General features: G+C 47.3%; 1 protein-coding gene across 2 annotated transcripts in view; it reads right to left on the bottom strand.

Annotated features, from left to right (window-relative positions):
* Nucleotides 1-11,449, bottom strand: part of LOC134984629 (oocyte zinc finger protein XlCOF7.1-like) — a 177,773-nt gene extending 166,324 nt beyond the window's left edge. For both annotated transcript variants that reach the window (XM_063950173.1, XM_063950174.1), the window contains exons 1-2: nt 11,379-11,449; nt 11,163-11,260 (exon numbers count right to left, since the gene is read on the bottom strand). In XM_063950173.1, coding sequence (XP_063806243.1) covers nt 11,163-11,260; nt 11,379-11,412 — 132 coding nt within the window. In that variant the 5' untranslated portion in view covers nt 11,413-11,449. The remainder of the gene's footprint in view (nt 1-11,162; nt 11,261-11,378) is intronic.
* Nucleotides 11,450-15,044: the final 3,595 nt, after the last annotated feature.

The following is a 15,044-nucleotide window of genomic DNA, read 5'->3' as shown; positions in this document are numbered from 1 at the left end:
GGACGTCCCAAAGTTATCCCCAAGGGAGGGAGTGCTGTCGATGGCCTGCAAAACTAAACGTCCGAACTTAGAATTTCCGGACGCCAAGGTATCAAACCTGTAAAAGTTTGCGAATGTGTGGGCTGAGACCACGTTCTCGCTCTGCAAAATTGAGTAGTGGAAGCACCTCGAATAGCCGCCCATGAGGCACCCACTGATCTGGTATTATGAGCACCAGTCTGAACCGGAAACTGCTTACCACAGGAAATATTAGCTTGCCGATTGGCAAAGCTATTCCATCTAAACAAAGACTGCCTAGATGCTGGCCAACCATTCTTTGGACCAAACAAAATGGTCCGACCTTCTAAAGGACGACGTAACTTGTAGTATATTCGTAAGCTCGGACAACATCCAAAGACACGTCCCCTTCTGCGAATCCCTGAAAGGATGGGACCACAATCGGTTGGTTTACCTGAAACCCCGAAACAACCTTAGGAAGGAAATCCGCTCATGTACGGAGTTTGGCCTTATCCTTCTGGAAAATTAACAAAGGACTCTAACCTGATAGGGCTCCTTACACCGAAACCCTTCCAGCCGAAGCCAAGGCAAGTAATAACGTGACCTTCCAAGAGAGATATTGCAGGTCTGTTCTTTCCAACGGCTCAAAAGATGGTTATCTCAAAAATTCCAACTACAAATCTAAGTCCCACTGCGCAGTGGGAGGACGGAAAGGAGGTTGTATCCTCAGAACCCCCTGTAAAAAGGTTTGAACCTCTTGTAAGGACGCTAACCGCTGTTGAAATAGGATGGAGAGAGCCGAAACTTGAACCTTCAAGGAACCTAGTCTTAGTCCTTCATCTAGACCAGCTGGAGTGAAAAGTAGAAGTCTGGGTAAGTGGACGTTCGTCTAATTCTACCCATGTTCCTAACACCAGTCCATGTACTTCTTCTAATGTCTGCAGTCGTACATGGGTGTCACCGGCTTTTGAGCAGCGATCATCTTTAGGAATAGCCATTCTTGGTATACCTCTCACTCTTAAGATCCGGGTCTCAACAGCCACGCCATTAAACGTAGCCTGTTCAGGTCTGAGTGGAGGAACGGCCCCTGATATAGCCGGTCCTCCCTTCGAGGTAACTGCCAAGGGTCCTCCGCTAGTATCCCCCGTAAGTCCGAGTACCAACCTCTACGGGGCCAACTTGGTGCTATGAGAATTGCCCATACTCGCTCTCGTATTACCCCTTTTTGGAGAATTCGGGGTATGAGTGTGAAAGGCGGAAAAATGTAAACCCTTCTGTAACACCAAGGAAGTGTCAGCGTGTCCACTTCCTCTGCTGCTGGATCTCTTCTTCTGGACACATACCTGGGCAGCTAATGATTTTGTCGAGATGCCATCAGGTCCACCTGAGGTAGACACCATCTACTCACCATCATGTCGAAGATCTGTGTAAGCACCGCTCGCCTGGATGCAGTCCTGGCGACTGTGATAATCTGCTTTCCGGTTCACTGTTGACCATTGACTATATCTTCAGCTAAGAGAAGCGATTTGTAAACTGTTTCTCAGTTCGAGAATGGTTATTGGTAACCCTCTCTCCAGTAAAGTCCATTTGCCCTGAAAGTGGTGGGACTCTAGGACAGCTTCCCCAACCTCTGAGACTGGCATTTGTTATGAGAATCCTATAATCCAAATTATTATAAATTCCAAATTCTTGCCTGCTGCAAGGGTCTCTATAACCGCTTCTATAAGGGAATCTAAACTCCTGATCTAAGGCAGACTTCAGTATCTTGCCTCTTTATCTATAATAAGACCTTCTTCCTCCTTCGTGTAAGATGAGGATGGTTCTCTTAATCGACTTGTTCGCATTTCTTTTAGAGATGAGCGGGTTCGGTTTCTTTGAATCCGAACCCGCACGAACTTCACTTTTTTTTCCACGGGTCCGAGCGACTCGGATCTTCCCGCCTTGCTCGGTTAACCCGAGCGCGCCCGAACGTCATCATGACGCTGTCGGATTCTCGCGAGGCTCGGATTCTATCGCGAGACTCGGATTCTATATAAGGAGCCGCGCGTCGCCGCCATTTTCACTCGTGCATTGAGATTGATAGGGAGAGGACGTGTCTGGCGTCCTCTCCATTAGAATAGAGATAGATAGATTAGATAGAGAGAGATTGTGCAGAGTCGCAGACAGAGTTAGTTTACCACAGTCAGTGACCAGTGCAGTTGCTAGTTAACTTTTATTTAATATAATATATCCGTTCACTTCTCTCTGCTATATCCGTTCTCTGCCTGAAAAAAAAAACGATACACAGCACAGTCAGTCACACAGTGTGACTCAGTCTGTGTGCACTCAGCTCAGCCCAGTGTGCTGCACAGTCATCAATGTATAAATTAAAAGCTTATAATTAATTGTGGGGGAGACTGGGGAGCACTGCAGGTTGTTAGCAGGAGCCAGGAGTACAATTATATTAATTAACAGTGCACACTTTTGCTGCAGGAGTGGTGACCAGTGCCTGACCACCAGTATAGTATTGTTGTATACTACTAATATCTCTTTAAATATCAACCAGTCTATATTAGCAGCAGACACAGTACAGTGCGGTAGTTCACGGCTGTGGCTACCTCTGTGTCGGCACACGGCAGGCAGTCCGTCCGACCAGAATTGTATTATTTATTATTATATACCTACCACCTAACCGTGGTTTTTTTTTCATTCTTTATACCGTCATAGTGTCATCCTAATTGTTACGAGTATACTACTATCTCTTTATCAACCAGTGTACAGTGCGGTAGTTCACGGCTGTGGCTACCTCTGTGTCGGCACACGGCAGGCAGTCCGTCCGACCAGAATTGTATTATTTATTATTATATACCTACCACCTAACCGTGGGTTTTTTTTCATTCTTTATACCGTCATAGTGTCATCCTAATTGTTACGAGTATACTACTATCTCTTTATCAACCAGTGTACAGTGCGGTAGTTCACGGCTGTGGCTACCTCTGTGTCGGCACACGGCAGGCAGTCCGTCCGACCAGAATTGTATTATTTATTATTATATACCTACCACCTAACCGTGGTTTTTTTTTCATTCTTTATACCGTCGTCATAGTGTCATACTAGTTGTTACGAGTATACTACTATCTCTTTATCAACCAGTGTACAGTGCGGTAGTTCACGGCTGTGGCTACCTCTGTGTCGGCAGTCGGCAGGCAGTCCGTCCATCCATAATTGTATTATTATTATAATATATACCACCTAACTGTGGTTTTTTTTGCATTCTTTATACCGTCGTCATAGTGTCATACTAGTTGTTACGAGTATACTACTATCTCTTTATCAACCAGTGTACAGTGCGGTAGTTCACGGCTGTGGCTACCTCTGTGTCGGCAGTCGGCAGGCAGTCCGTCCATCCATAATTGTATTATTATTATAATATATACCACCTAACCGTGGTTTTTTTTTCATTCTTTATACCGTCGTCATAGTGTCATACTAGTTGTTACGAGTATACTACTATCTCTTTATCAACCAGTGTACAGTGCGGTAGTTCACGGCTGTGGCTACCTCTGTGTCGGCAGTCGGCAGGCAGTCCGTCCATCCATAATTGTATTATTATTATAATATATACCACCTAACCGTGGTTTTTTTTTCATTCTTTATACCGTCGTCATAGTGTCATACTAGTTGTTACGAGTATACTACTATCTCTTTATCAACCAGTGTACAGTGCGGTAGTTCACGGCTGTGGCTACCTCTGTGTCGGCAGTCGGCAGGCAGTCCGTCCATCCATAATTGTATTATTATTATAATATATACCACCTAACCGTGGTTTTTTTTTCATTCTTTATACCGTCGTCATAGTGTCATACTAGTTGTTACGAGTATACTACTATCTCTTTATCAACCAGTGTACAGTGCGGTAGTTCACGGCTGTGGCTACCTCTGTGTCGGCAGTCGGCAGGCAGTCCGTCCATCCATAATTGTATTATTATTATAATATATACCACCTAACCGTGGTTTTTTTTTCATTCTTTATACCGTCGTCATAGTGTCATACTAGTTGTTACGAGTATACTACTATCTCTTTATCAACCAGTGTACAGTGCGGTAGTTCACGGCTGTGGCTACCTCTGTGTCGGCAGTCGGCAGGCAGTCCGTCCATCCATAATTGTATTATTATTATAATATATACCACCTAACCGTGGTTTTTTTATACCACCTAACCGTGGCAGTCCGTCCATAATTGTATACTAGTATCCAATCCATCCATCTCCATTGTTTACCTGAGGTGCCTTTTAGTTCTGCCTATAAAATATGGAGAACAAAAAAGTTGAGGTTCCAAAATTAGGGAAAGATCAAGATCCACTTCCACCTCGTGCTGAAGCTGCTGCCACTAGTCATGGCCGAGACGATGAAATGCCAGCAACGTCGTCTGCCAAGGCCGATGCCCAATGTCATAGTACAGAGCATGTCAAATCCAAAACACCAAATATCAGAAAAAAAAGGACTCCAAAACCTAAAATAAAATTGTCGGAGGAGAAGCGTAAACTTGCCAATATGCCATTTACCACACGGAGTGGCAAGGAACGGCTGAGGCCCTGGCCTATGTTCATGGCTAGTGGTTCAGCTTCACATGAGGATGGAAGCACTCAGCCTCTCGCTAGAAAACTGAAAAGACTCAAGCTGGCAAAAGCACCGCAAAGAACTGTGCGTTCTTTGAAATCCCAAATCCACAAGGAGAGTCCAATTGTGTCGTTTGCGATGCCTGACCTTCCCAACACTGGACGTGAAGAGCATGCGCCTTCCACTATTTGCATGCCCCCTGCAAGTGCTGGAAGGAGCACCCGCAGTCCAGTTCCTGATAGTCAGATTGAAGATGTCAGTGTTGAAGTACACCAGGATGAGGAGGATATGGGTGTTGCTGGCGCTGGGGAGGAAATTGACCAGGAGGATTCTGATGGTGAGGTGGTTTGTTTAAGTCAGGCACCCGGGGAGACACCTGTTGTCCGTGGGAGGAATATGGCCGTTGACATGCCAGGTGAAAATACCAAAAAAATCAGCTCTTCGGTGTGGAGGTATTTCACCAGAAATGCGGACAACAGGTGTCAAGCCGTGTGTTCCCTTTGTCAAGCTGTAATAAGTAGGGGTAAGGACGTTAACCACCTCGGAACATCCTCCCTTATACGTCACCTGCAGCGCATTCATAATAAGTCAGTGACAAGTTCAAAAACTTTGGGTGACAGCGGAAGCAGTCCACTGACCAGTAAATCCCTTCCTCTTGTAACCAAGCTCACGCAAACCACCCCACCAACTCCCTCAGTGTCAATTTCCTCCTTCCCCAGGAATGCCAATAGTCCTGCAGGCCATGTCACTGGCAAGTCTGACGAGTCCTCTCCTGCCTGGGATTCCTCCGATGCATCCTTGCGTGTAACGCCTACTGCTGCTGGCGCTGCTGTTGTTGCCGCTGGGAGTCGATGGTCATCCCAGAGGGGAAGTCGTAAGCCCACTTGTACTACTTCCAGTAAGCAATTGACTGTTCAACAGTCCTTTGCGAGGAAGATGAAATATCACAGCAGTCATCCTACTGCAAAGCGGATAACTGAGTCCTTGACAACTATGTTGGTGTTAGACGTGCGTCCGGTATCCGCCGTTAGTTCACAGGGAACTAGACAATTTATTGAGGCAGTGTGCCCCCGTTACCAAATACCATCTAGGTTCCACTTCTCTAGGCAGGCGATACCGAGAATGTACACGGACGTCAGAAAAAGACTCACCAGTCTCCTAAAAAATGCAGTTGTACCCAATGTCCACTTAACCACGGACATGTGGACAAGTGGAGCAGGGCAGGGTCAGGACTATATGACTGTGACAGCCCACTGGGTAGATGTATGGACTCCCGCCGCAAGAACAGCAGCGGCGGCACCAGTAGCAGCATCTCGCAAACGCCAACTCTTTCCTAGGCAGGCTACGCTTTGTATCACCGCTTTCCAGAATACGCACACAGCTGAAAACCTCTTACGGCAACTGAGGAAGATCATCGCGGAATGGCTTACCCCAATTGGACTCTCCTGTGGATTTGTGGCATCGGACAACGCCAGCAATATTGTGTGTGCATTAAATATGGGCAAATTCCAGCACGTCCCATGTTTTGCACATACCTTGAATTTGGTGGTGCAGAATTTTTTAAAAAACGACAGGGGCGTGCAAGAGATGCTGTCGGTGGCCAGAAAAATTGCGGGACACTTTCGGCGTACAGGCACCACGTACAGAAGACTGGAGCACCACCAAAAACTACTGAACCTGCCCTGCCATCATCTGAAGCAAGAAGTGGTAACGAGGTGGAATTCAACCCTCTATATGCTTCAGAGGTTGGAGGAGCAGCAAAAGGCCATTCAAGCCTATACAATTGAGCACGATATAGGAGATGGAATGCACCTGTCTCAAGTGCAGTGGAGAATGATTTCAACGTTGTGCAAGGTTCTGATGCCCTTTGAACTTGCCACACGTGAAGTCAGTTCAGACACTGCCAGCCTGAGTCAGGTCATTCCCCTCATCAGGCTTTTGCAGAAGAAGCTGGAGGCATTGAAGAAGGAGCTAACACGGAGCGATTCCGCTAGGCATGTGGGACTTGTGGATGCAGCCCTTAATTCGCTTAACAAGGATTCACGGGTGGTCAATCTGTTGAAATCAGAGCACTACATTTTGGCCACCGTGCTCGATCCTAGATTTAAAGCCTACCTTGGATCTCTCTTTCCGGCAGACACAGGTCTGCTGGGGTTGAAAGACCTGCTGGTGACAAAATTGTCAAGTCAAGCGGAACGCGACCTGTCAACATCTCCTCCTTCACATTCTCCCGCAACTGGGGGTGCGAGGAAAAGGCTCAGAATTCCGAGCCCACCCGCTGGCGGTGATGCAGGGCAGTCTGGAGCGACTGCTGATGCTGACATCTGGTCCGGACTGAAGGACCTGACAACGATTACGGACATGTCGTCTACTGTCACTGCATATGATTCTCTCAACATTGATAGAATGGTGGAGGATTATATGAGTGACCGCATCCAAGTAGGCACGTCACACAGTCCGTACTTATACTGGCAGGAAAAAGAGGCAATTTGGAGGCCCTTGCACAAACTGGCTTTATTCTACCTAAGTTGCCCTCCCACAAGTGTGTACTCCGAAAGAGTGTTTAGTGCCGCCGCTCACCTTGTCAGCAATCGGCGTACGAGGTTACATCCAGAAAATGTGGAGAAGATGATGTTCATTAAAATGAATTATAATCAATTCCTCCGCGGAGACATTGACCAGCAGCAATTGCCTCCACAAAGTACACAGGGAGCTGAGATGGTGGATTCCAGTGGGGACGAATTGATAATCTGTGAGGAGGGGGATGTACACGGTGATATATCGGAGGGTGAAGATGAGGTGGACATCTTGCCTCTGTAGAGCCAGTTTGTGCAAGGAGAGATTAATTGCTTCTTTTTTGGGGGGGGTCCAAACCAACCCGTCATATCAGTCACAGTCGTGTGGCAGACCCTGTCACTGAAATGATGGGTTGGTTAAAGTGTGCATGTCCTGTTTTGTTTATACAACATAAGGGTGGGTGGGAGGGCCCAAGGATAATTCCATCTTGCACCTCTTTTTTCTTTTCTTTTTCTTTGCATCATGTGCTGATTGGGGAGGGTTTTTTGGAAGGGACATCCTGCGTGACACTGCAGTGCCACTCCTAGATGGGCCCGGTGTTTGTGTCGGCCACTAGGGTCGCTAATCTTACTCACACAGCTACCTCATTGCGCCTCTTTTTTTCTTTGCGTCATGTGCTGTTTGGGGAGGGTTTTTTGGAAGGGACATCCTGCGTGACACTGCAGTGCCACTCCTAGATGTGCCCGGTGTTTGTGTCGGCCACTAGGGTCGCTAATCTTACTCACACAGTCAGCTACCTCATTGCGCCTCTTTTTTTCTTTGCGTCATGTGCTGTTTGGGGAGGGTTTTTTGGAAGGGCCATCCTGCGTGACACTGCAGTGCCACTCCTAGATGGGCCCGGTGTTTGTGTCGGCCACTAGGGTCGCTTATCTTACTCACACAGCGACCTCGGTGCAAATTTTAGGACTAAAAATAATATTGTGAGGTGTGATGTGTTCAGAATAGGCTGAAAATGAGTGTAAATTATGTTTTTTGAGGTTAATAATACTTTGGGATCAAAATTACCCCCAAATTCTATGATTTAAGCTGTTTTTTAGGGTTTTTTTAAAAAAACACCCGAATCCAAAACACACCCGAATCCGACAAAAAAAATTCGGTGAGGTTTTGCCAAAACGCGGTCGAACCCAAAACACGGCCGCGGAACCGAACCCAAAACCAAAACACAAAACCCGAAAAATTTCCGGCGCTCATCTCTAATTTCTTTATGCTTGCGCAGGAGGGATTAATTTAAATCAGAAATTCCTCCATAGTCTTTGAGAATCCCTCAGTCCTTTCCGACTGCTGTTTGCGGGATTCTGACATTTCCTTTGAAATACCTGTTAGGGCTTGCTCCCATGACCTTGGCGGAGCCTTCCTCCCGTGCTGGACGCCCTTAACTAGACAGGCAACGCATACCCAGGAGCCGCTCACCCTTGCTCATCTTACTACATTTTGTGGAAACATAATAAGTCTTAGTGTTGGCGACATTTGAAGCCGTACCCCATAGAGCGCTCCTCAGTGCTTCCCCCCTTTATAATAGGAACAGAAAGACGGTAATGGGTGATGGGAGTAAAGGTACACTGGATCCCCCTAGCTGGATCTTTCTAAACACTACACACAAAACAAAAAATAACAATTTATAATAATAATATCACCAGCCTCGTTGCAACCCTCACACACCCAACTGTATTTCAGTTCTGAGGTCGGGGTTGTGATCCAGTCGTTCCCATCATTTCATCGGGATCTTTTGTTTAGAAGTCCCTTGAAAATCTAAAGCATAAAAATGCCTGTCAGAATCCATTGAAAATCCATTGCAGCAGAGTCCTAAATACAAATGTCCAGTAGAGGGAGCAGTTGCTCTATTAGAATAACCCGTCCCTCTGCTCTGACCGGCCAGGAAGCCTGTCTATTCTAATGGTAATAACGCCTGAGAGAGTCCTAAATACAAATGTCCAGTAGAGGGAGCAGTTGCTCTATTATAATAACCCCTCCCTCTGCTCTGACCGGCCAGGAAGCCCGTCTATTCTAAAGGTAATAACGCCTGAGAGAGTCCTAAATACAAATGTCCAGTAGAGGGAGCAGTTGCTCTATTATAATAACCCCTCCCTCTGCTCTGACCGGCCAGGAAGCCCGTCTATTCTAAAGGTAATAACGCCTGAGAGAGTCCTAAATACAAATGTCCAGTAGAGGGAGCAGTTGCTCTATTATAATAACCCGTCCCTCTGCTCTGACCGGCCAGGAAGCCCGTCTATTCTAAAGGTAATAACGCCTGAGAGAGTCCTAAATACAAATGTCCAGTAGAGGGAGCAGTTGCTCTATTATAATAACCCCTCCCTCTGCTCTGACCGGCCAGGAAGCCCGTCTATTCTAAAGGTAATAACGCCTGAGAGAGTCCTAAATACAAATGTCCAGTAGAGGGAGCAGTTGCTCTATTATAATAACCCCTCCCTCTGCTCTGACCGGCCAGGAAGCCCGTCTATTCTAAAGGTAATAACGCCTGAGAGAGTCCTAAATACAAATGTCCAGTAGAGGGAGCAGTTGCTCTATTATAATAACCCGTCCCTCTGCTCTGACCGGCCAGGAAGCCCGTCTATTCTAAAGGTAATAACGCCTGAGAGAGTCCTAAATACAAATGTCCAGTAGAGGGAGCAGTTGCTCTATTATAATAACCCCTCCCTCTGCTCTGACCGGCCAGGAAGCCCGTCTATTCTAATGGTAATAACGCCTGAGAGAGTCCTAAATACAAATGTCCAGTAGAGGGAGCAGTTGCTCTATTATAATAACCCGTCCCTCTGCTCTGACCGGCCAGGAAGCCCGTCTATTCTAATGGTAATAACGCCTGAGAGAGTCCTAAATACAAATGTCCAGTAGAGGGAGCAGTTGCTCTATTATAATAACCCCTCCCTCTGCTCTGACCGGCCAGGAAGCCCGTCTATTCTAATGGTAATAACGCCTGAGAGAGTCCTTTTGGCGCCTCTATTCATTTAAAAATGGCCGCCATTTATTTAATAAATATTTATTACTAAGGCTCTCTGGGTCCTTCCTAGGGTCACTCTACCTCCTTAACGGCTGCCCCAGGCCGGACTTACTAGCAAGAGGATCAGTTTCTATTAATTTCCCCCTTTGTCGTCACCCTCAGCCCTCCGCTGGCGGCGGGAAGGGACGAGAGATCATCTAACCGGGCGGTGGACGCACTTCCCAAGCGCCCGTAGTGTGTGTGATGCTGCTACTGACAGGCGCGCTGTGTCTCCCTCCGCTGGCGGTGGGAGAGAGCTAGAGACCATTTCAGCGTGCGGCGGGAGGTCAGTGCGCGTCCCCGCTGTATGTGAGGATGCCGCCGCTGACAGCCGCGATGCGTCTCCCTCCGATGTAGAGGGGGGCGGGGGGCTGACATGCAGCGGGAGTAGAAGCCGGCCAGGGAGTGTTTGAGCCCGCGCTGTGTGTATAAAAGAAGTGGGCGCGGCGGGGGAGCTGCGCTGCTAGTCTGCCAGGACATAAGTTACAGGAAGCCTGGAGGCAGCAGCCTCTGCCTTTCTATCTAAGGCCCATATTACCCACCAGTACTCACTGCCCATGGAAATGCTGACTCTGTGCTCCGGATTTTCCATAGAGAGATGCAGATCCCTTTATATGGGATCATTGTCTCTCTAATTCAAAGGCTTTTGTCCTCCTTTTCATTAGGTTGACGCAGCCTGAGTTTTCTGTAATGTTACCGCCTAGGCACAATTTTTCAAACTGAGGGAGGAGGGATGTGAAGGGGGAGGAGCCGGCTGTGCAGACAATGCTAATTTTAGATTGTGCCACACCTCCGGTTGCAAGCTTTAGACCCCTACTGTATAAGACTCCAGTGTCCCCTAGTGGATGAAAGAGAAATACAATGACATTTGCATACAGTCAGATTAGACTGAGGTGAAACAGTATAATGTCAGTGTATAAGACACACAGCTTCTCTACAGATCATATAGTGACAGTCACTTTGGTATATTGGGGAGACCCTAAATCCCACCTACCTGATCCTCCTGTGGGGTCCTGTGATTCTCCTCTGTACAATCCTGGGAATACAGAGGACGGGGACATCTCTCTGGGGTATCTCTGTTACTGGGCCCATCTGTAGGAGACACACAGTGACTGAGTACAGTGTATATATGTGATTATCAGATGATGTGTGTATATAGGGGCCCCCATACCTGCTCTCCCCTGTACAATAGATGACAGTCTCCTCTTACCCAGTGATGTGAGGGGCCGGTGATTCTCCATCATCACGTCCTTGTACAGACCCCTGTGTTCCCCTATATACTCCCCCTCCTGCATGGAGACATAGACAGTGACACCCTGACACCTTATAGGAACCTGACACACACAGTGATACAGTCATCACCCAGACACGTCCCCCGGTGTTACTGTATAATGTCCCATTCCCAGCAGTCACCTCTCCAGTCATCACCCAGACACGTCCCCTGGTGTTACTGTATAATGTCCCATTCCCAGCAGTCACCTCTCCAGTCATCACCCAGACACATCCCCTGGTGTTACTGTATAATGTCCCATTCCCAGCAGTCACCTCTCCAGTCATTACCCAGACACATTCCCTGGTGTTACTGTATAATGTCCCATTCCCAGCAGTCACCTCTCCAGTCATCACCCAGACACATCCCCTGGTGTTATTGTATAATGCCCCATTCCCAGCAGTCACCTCTCCAGTCATCACCCAGACACGTCCCCTTGTGTTACTGTATAAAGTCCCATTCCAAGCAGTCACCTCTCCAGTCATCACCCAGACACATCCCCTGGTGTTACTGTATAATACCCCATTCCCACCAGTCACCTCTCCAATCACCACCCAGACACATCCCCTGGTGTTACTGTATAATGTCCCATTCCCAGCAGTCATCTCTCCAGTCATCACCCAGACACATCACCTGGTGTTACTGTATAATGCCCCATTCCCAGAAGTCACCTCTCCAGTCATCATCCATACACGTCCCCTGGTGTTACTGTATAATGCCCCATTCCCAGCAGTCACCTCTCCAGTCATCACCCAGACACATCCCCTGGTGTTACTGTATAATGTCCCATTCCCAGCAGGCACCTCTCCAGTCATCACCCAGACACATACCAGGGTGTTACTGTATAATGCCCCATTCCCAGCAGTCACCTCTCCAGTCATCACCCAGACACGTCCCCTGGTGTTACTGTATAATGTCCCATTCCCAGCAGTCACCTCTCCAGTCATCACCCATACACATCCACTGGTGTTACTGTATAATGCCCCATTCCAAGCAGTTACCTCTCCAGGCATCACCCAGACACATCCCCCGATGTTACTGTATAATGTTACATTCCCAGCAGTCACCTCTCCAGTCATCACCCAGACACGTCCCCTGGTGTTACTGTATAATGCCCCTTTCCCAGCAGTCACCTCTCCAGTCATCACCCAGACACGTCCCCCGTTGTTACTGTATAATGCCCCATTCCCAGCAGTCACCTCTCCAGTCAGCAGCTGAATGATCTTGTTGGTGAGTTCCAGGATCTTCTTGTCATTGTGTCTCTCATGTGTCAGTGAGTGAGGTGGAGGCACCGTGATTGGGCTCTGGGTTCTTCTCAGTCCTCCTGATACATGGGGATGGCTGCTGGGTGTCTCACACCCATTGGATGTCTTCTTCACGATTGTGTAATCCTGTGTAAAGGTGGAGACATCAAATATCAATATATACACTCCCAGATCCCCTCACCTCCCCAGTCATGTCCCTGTATTATTACTATAGATATAAGTGACGTCACTATGAAGCTCCAAGATCCCTTAACCTCCTCAGTCGTGTCCCTGTATTATTACTATAGATATAAGTGATGTCACTGTGAGGCTCCAAGACCCCCTCACCTGCCCAGTCACATTACTGTATCATTAATATAGATATAAGTGACCTCACTATGACGCTCCGATTCCCTCACCTCCCCAGTCATGTCCTTGTATAATTACTTTAGATATAAGTGATGTCACTGTGAGGCTCCAAGACCCCCTCACCTCCCCAGTCACATCACTGTATTATTACTATAGATGTAAGTGATGTCACTGTGATGATCCCAGATCAATTCACCTCCCCAGTCATGTCACTGAATTATTACTAAAGATATAAGTGATGTCACTGTGACACTCCCAGATTCACTCACTTCCCCAGTCATGTCCCTGTTTTATTACTATAGACAAAAGTAACATCACTGTGACGCTCCCAAACCCCTCACCTCCGCAGTTATGTCCCTGTATTAATACTATAGATATATGTGACGTCAAAGTGATGCTCCCAGATCCCTTCACCTCCCCAGTCATGTCCTTGTATTATTACTATAGATATAAGTGATGTCACTGTGACACTCCCAGATCACCTCCCCTGTCATGTCCATGTGTTATTACTATAGATATGTGACATCACTGCGTCGCTACCAGATCCCCTTCCCTCCCCAGTCATGTCTCTGTATTTACTATAGATATGTGATGCCACTGTGACGATCCCAGATCCCCTTACCTCCCCAGTCATGCCCCTGTGTTATTGCTATAGATATGTGACATCACTGCGCCACTCCCAGATCCCCCCACCTCCGTTGTCAAGTCCCTGTATTTACTATAGATATAAGTTACTTATCAGTAACGCTTCAAAATCCTCTCACCTCCCCAGTCATGTCCCTGTATTATTACTATAGATGAGTGACGTCACTATGAAGCTCCAAGATTCCATCGCCTCCCAAGTCAAGTCCCTGTATTATTACTATAGATATACGTGATGTCACTGTGATGCTCCCAGATCCCCTCACCTCCCCAGTGACATCCCTGTATTATTACTATAGACATGTGACCTCACTGTGATGCTCTGATTCCCTCACCTCCCCAGTCATATCCCTGTATTATGACTATAGATATTAGAGATGTCACAGTGACGCACTCAGATCCCCTCACCTCCCCAGTCATGTCCCTGTATTACTATAGATATAAGGTCACATTGATGCTTCCAGATCCTATCACCTCCCCAGTCATGTCCCTGTATAATTACTATAGATATAAGTGATGTCACGGTGACACTCCTAGATCCCCTCACCTCCCCAGTCATGTTCCTGTATTATTACTATAGATATAAGGTCACAGTGATGCTCCCAGATCTCCTCACCTCCCCAGTCATGTCCCTGTATTATTACTATAGATATAAGGCCACAGTGATGCTCCCAGATCCCCTCACCTTCCCAGTCATGTCCCTGTATTATCACTATAGATATAAGGTCACTGTGACGTTCCCATATCCCTTCACCTCCCCAGTCATGTCCTTGTATTATTACTATAGATATAAGTAGTCACAGTGATCCTCCCAGATCCCCTCACCTCCCCAGTCATATCCCTGTATTATTACTATAGATATAAGGTCAATGTGATGCTCCCAGATCCACTCACCTCCCCAGTCAGCAGGTAGATGATCTCCAGGGTGATATTTATTATCCTCTCAGTCCTGTGACTCCTGTCCTTGTCCATCCTCGGTGAATCAGAGAGAATACAGAACGTGTGATGTGTAATAAAGTGTCCGTTCCCCACAGCTGGAGTTCCTTGGAATAAATATAATACATAAAACATATTGCACATGTAACATAGTAAATATGGAATAGAGTGGTCATTAAGTCTCCTATTTCCCCACAGCCATAGAGTCCTGGTCAGTGTCTGCGAGGTTCCTGTGACCCAGCCCCATAAGGCTGTACTGCATAGTGGGCCTGATCTAGAGTGTAGCGCTATTGTGGGTGGAGTCACAATGAGCTGATGTTCGGTACACCGCTCATGTGCACGACCCATACGGAGCATGTGCTCTATGTGTCCTGAGTTGTCAGACGAGTATGGCTGCAGCCATGAAGTGGTGTAA

Source organism: Pseudophryne corroboree, assembly GCF_028390025.1.
Source record: "Pseudophryne corroboree isolate aPseCor3 chromosome 3 unlocalized genomic scaffold, aPseCor3.hap2 SUPER_3_unloc_7, whole genome shotgun sequence".
Classification (NCBI taxonomy): domain Eukaryota; kingdom Metazoa; phylum Chordata; class Amphibia; order Anura; family Myobatrachidae; genus Pseudophryne; species Pseudophryne corroboree.
The sequence above is the reverse complement of the archived record's forward strand: the minus strand, read 5'-3'. Positions and strand labels throughout refer to the sequence as shown.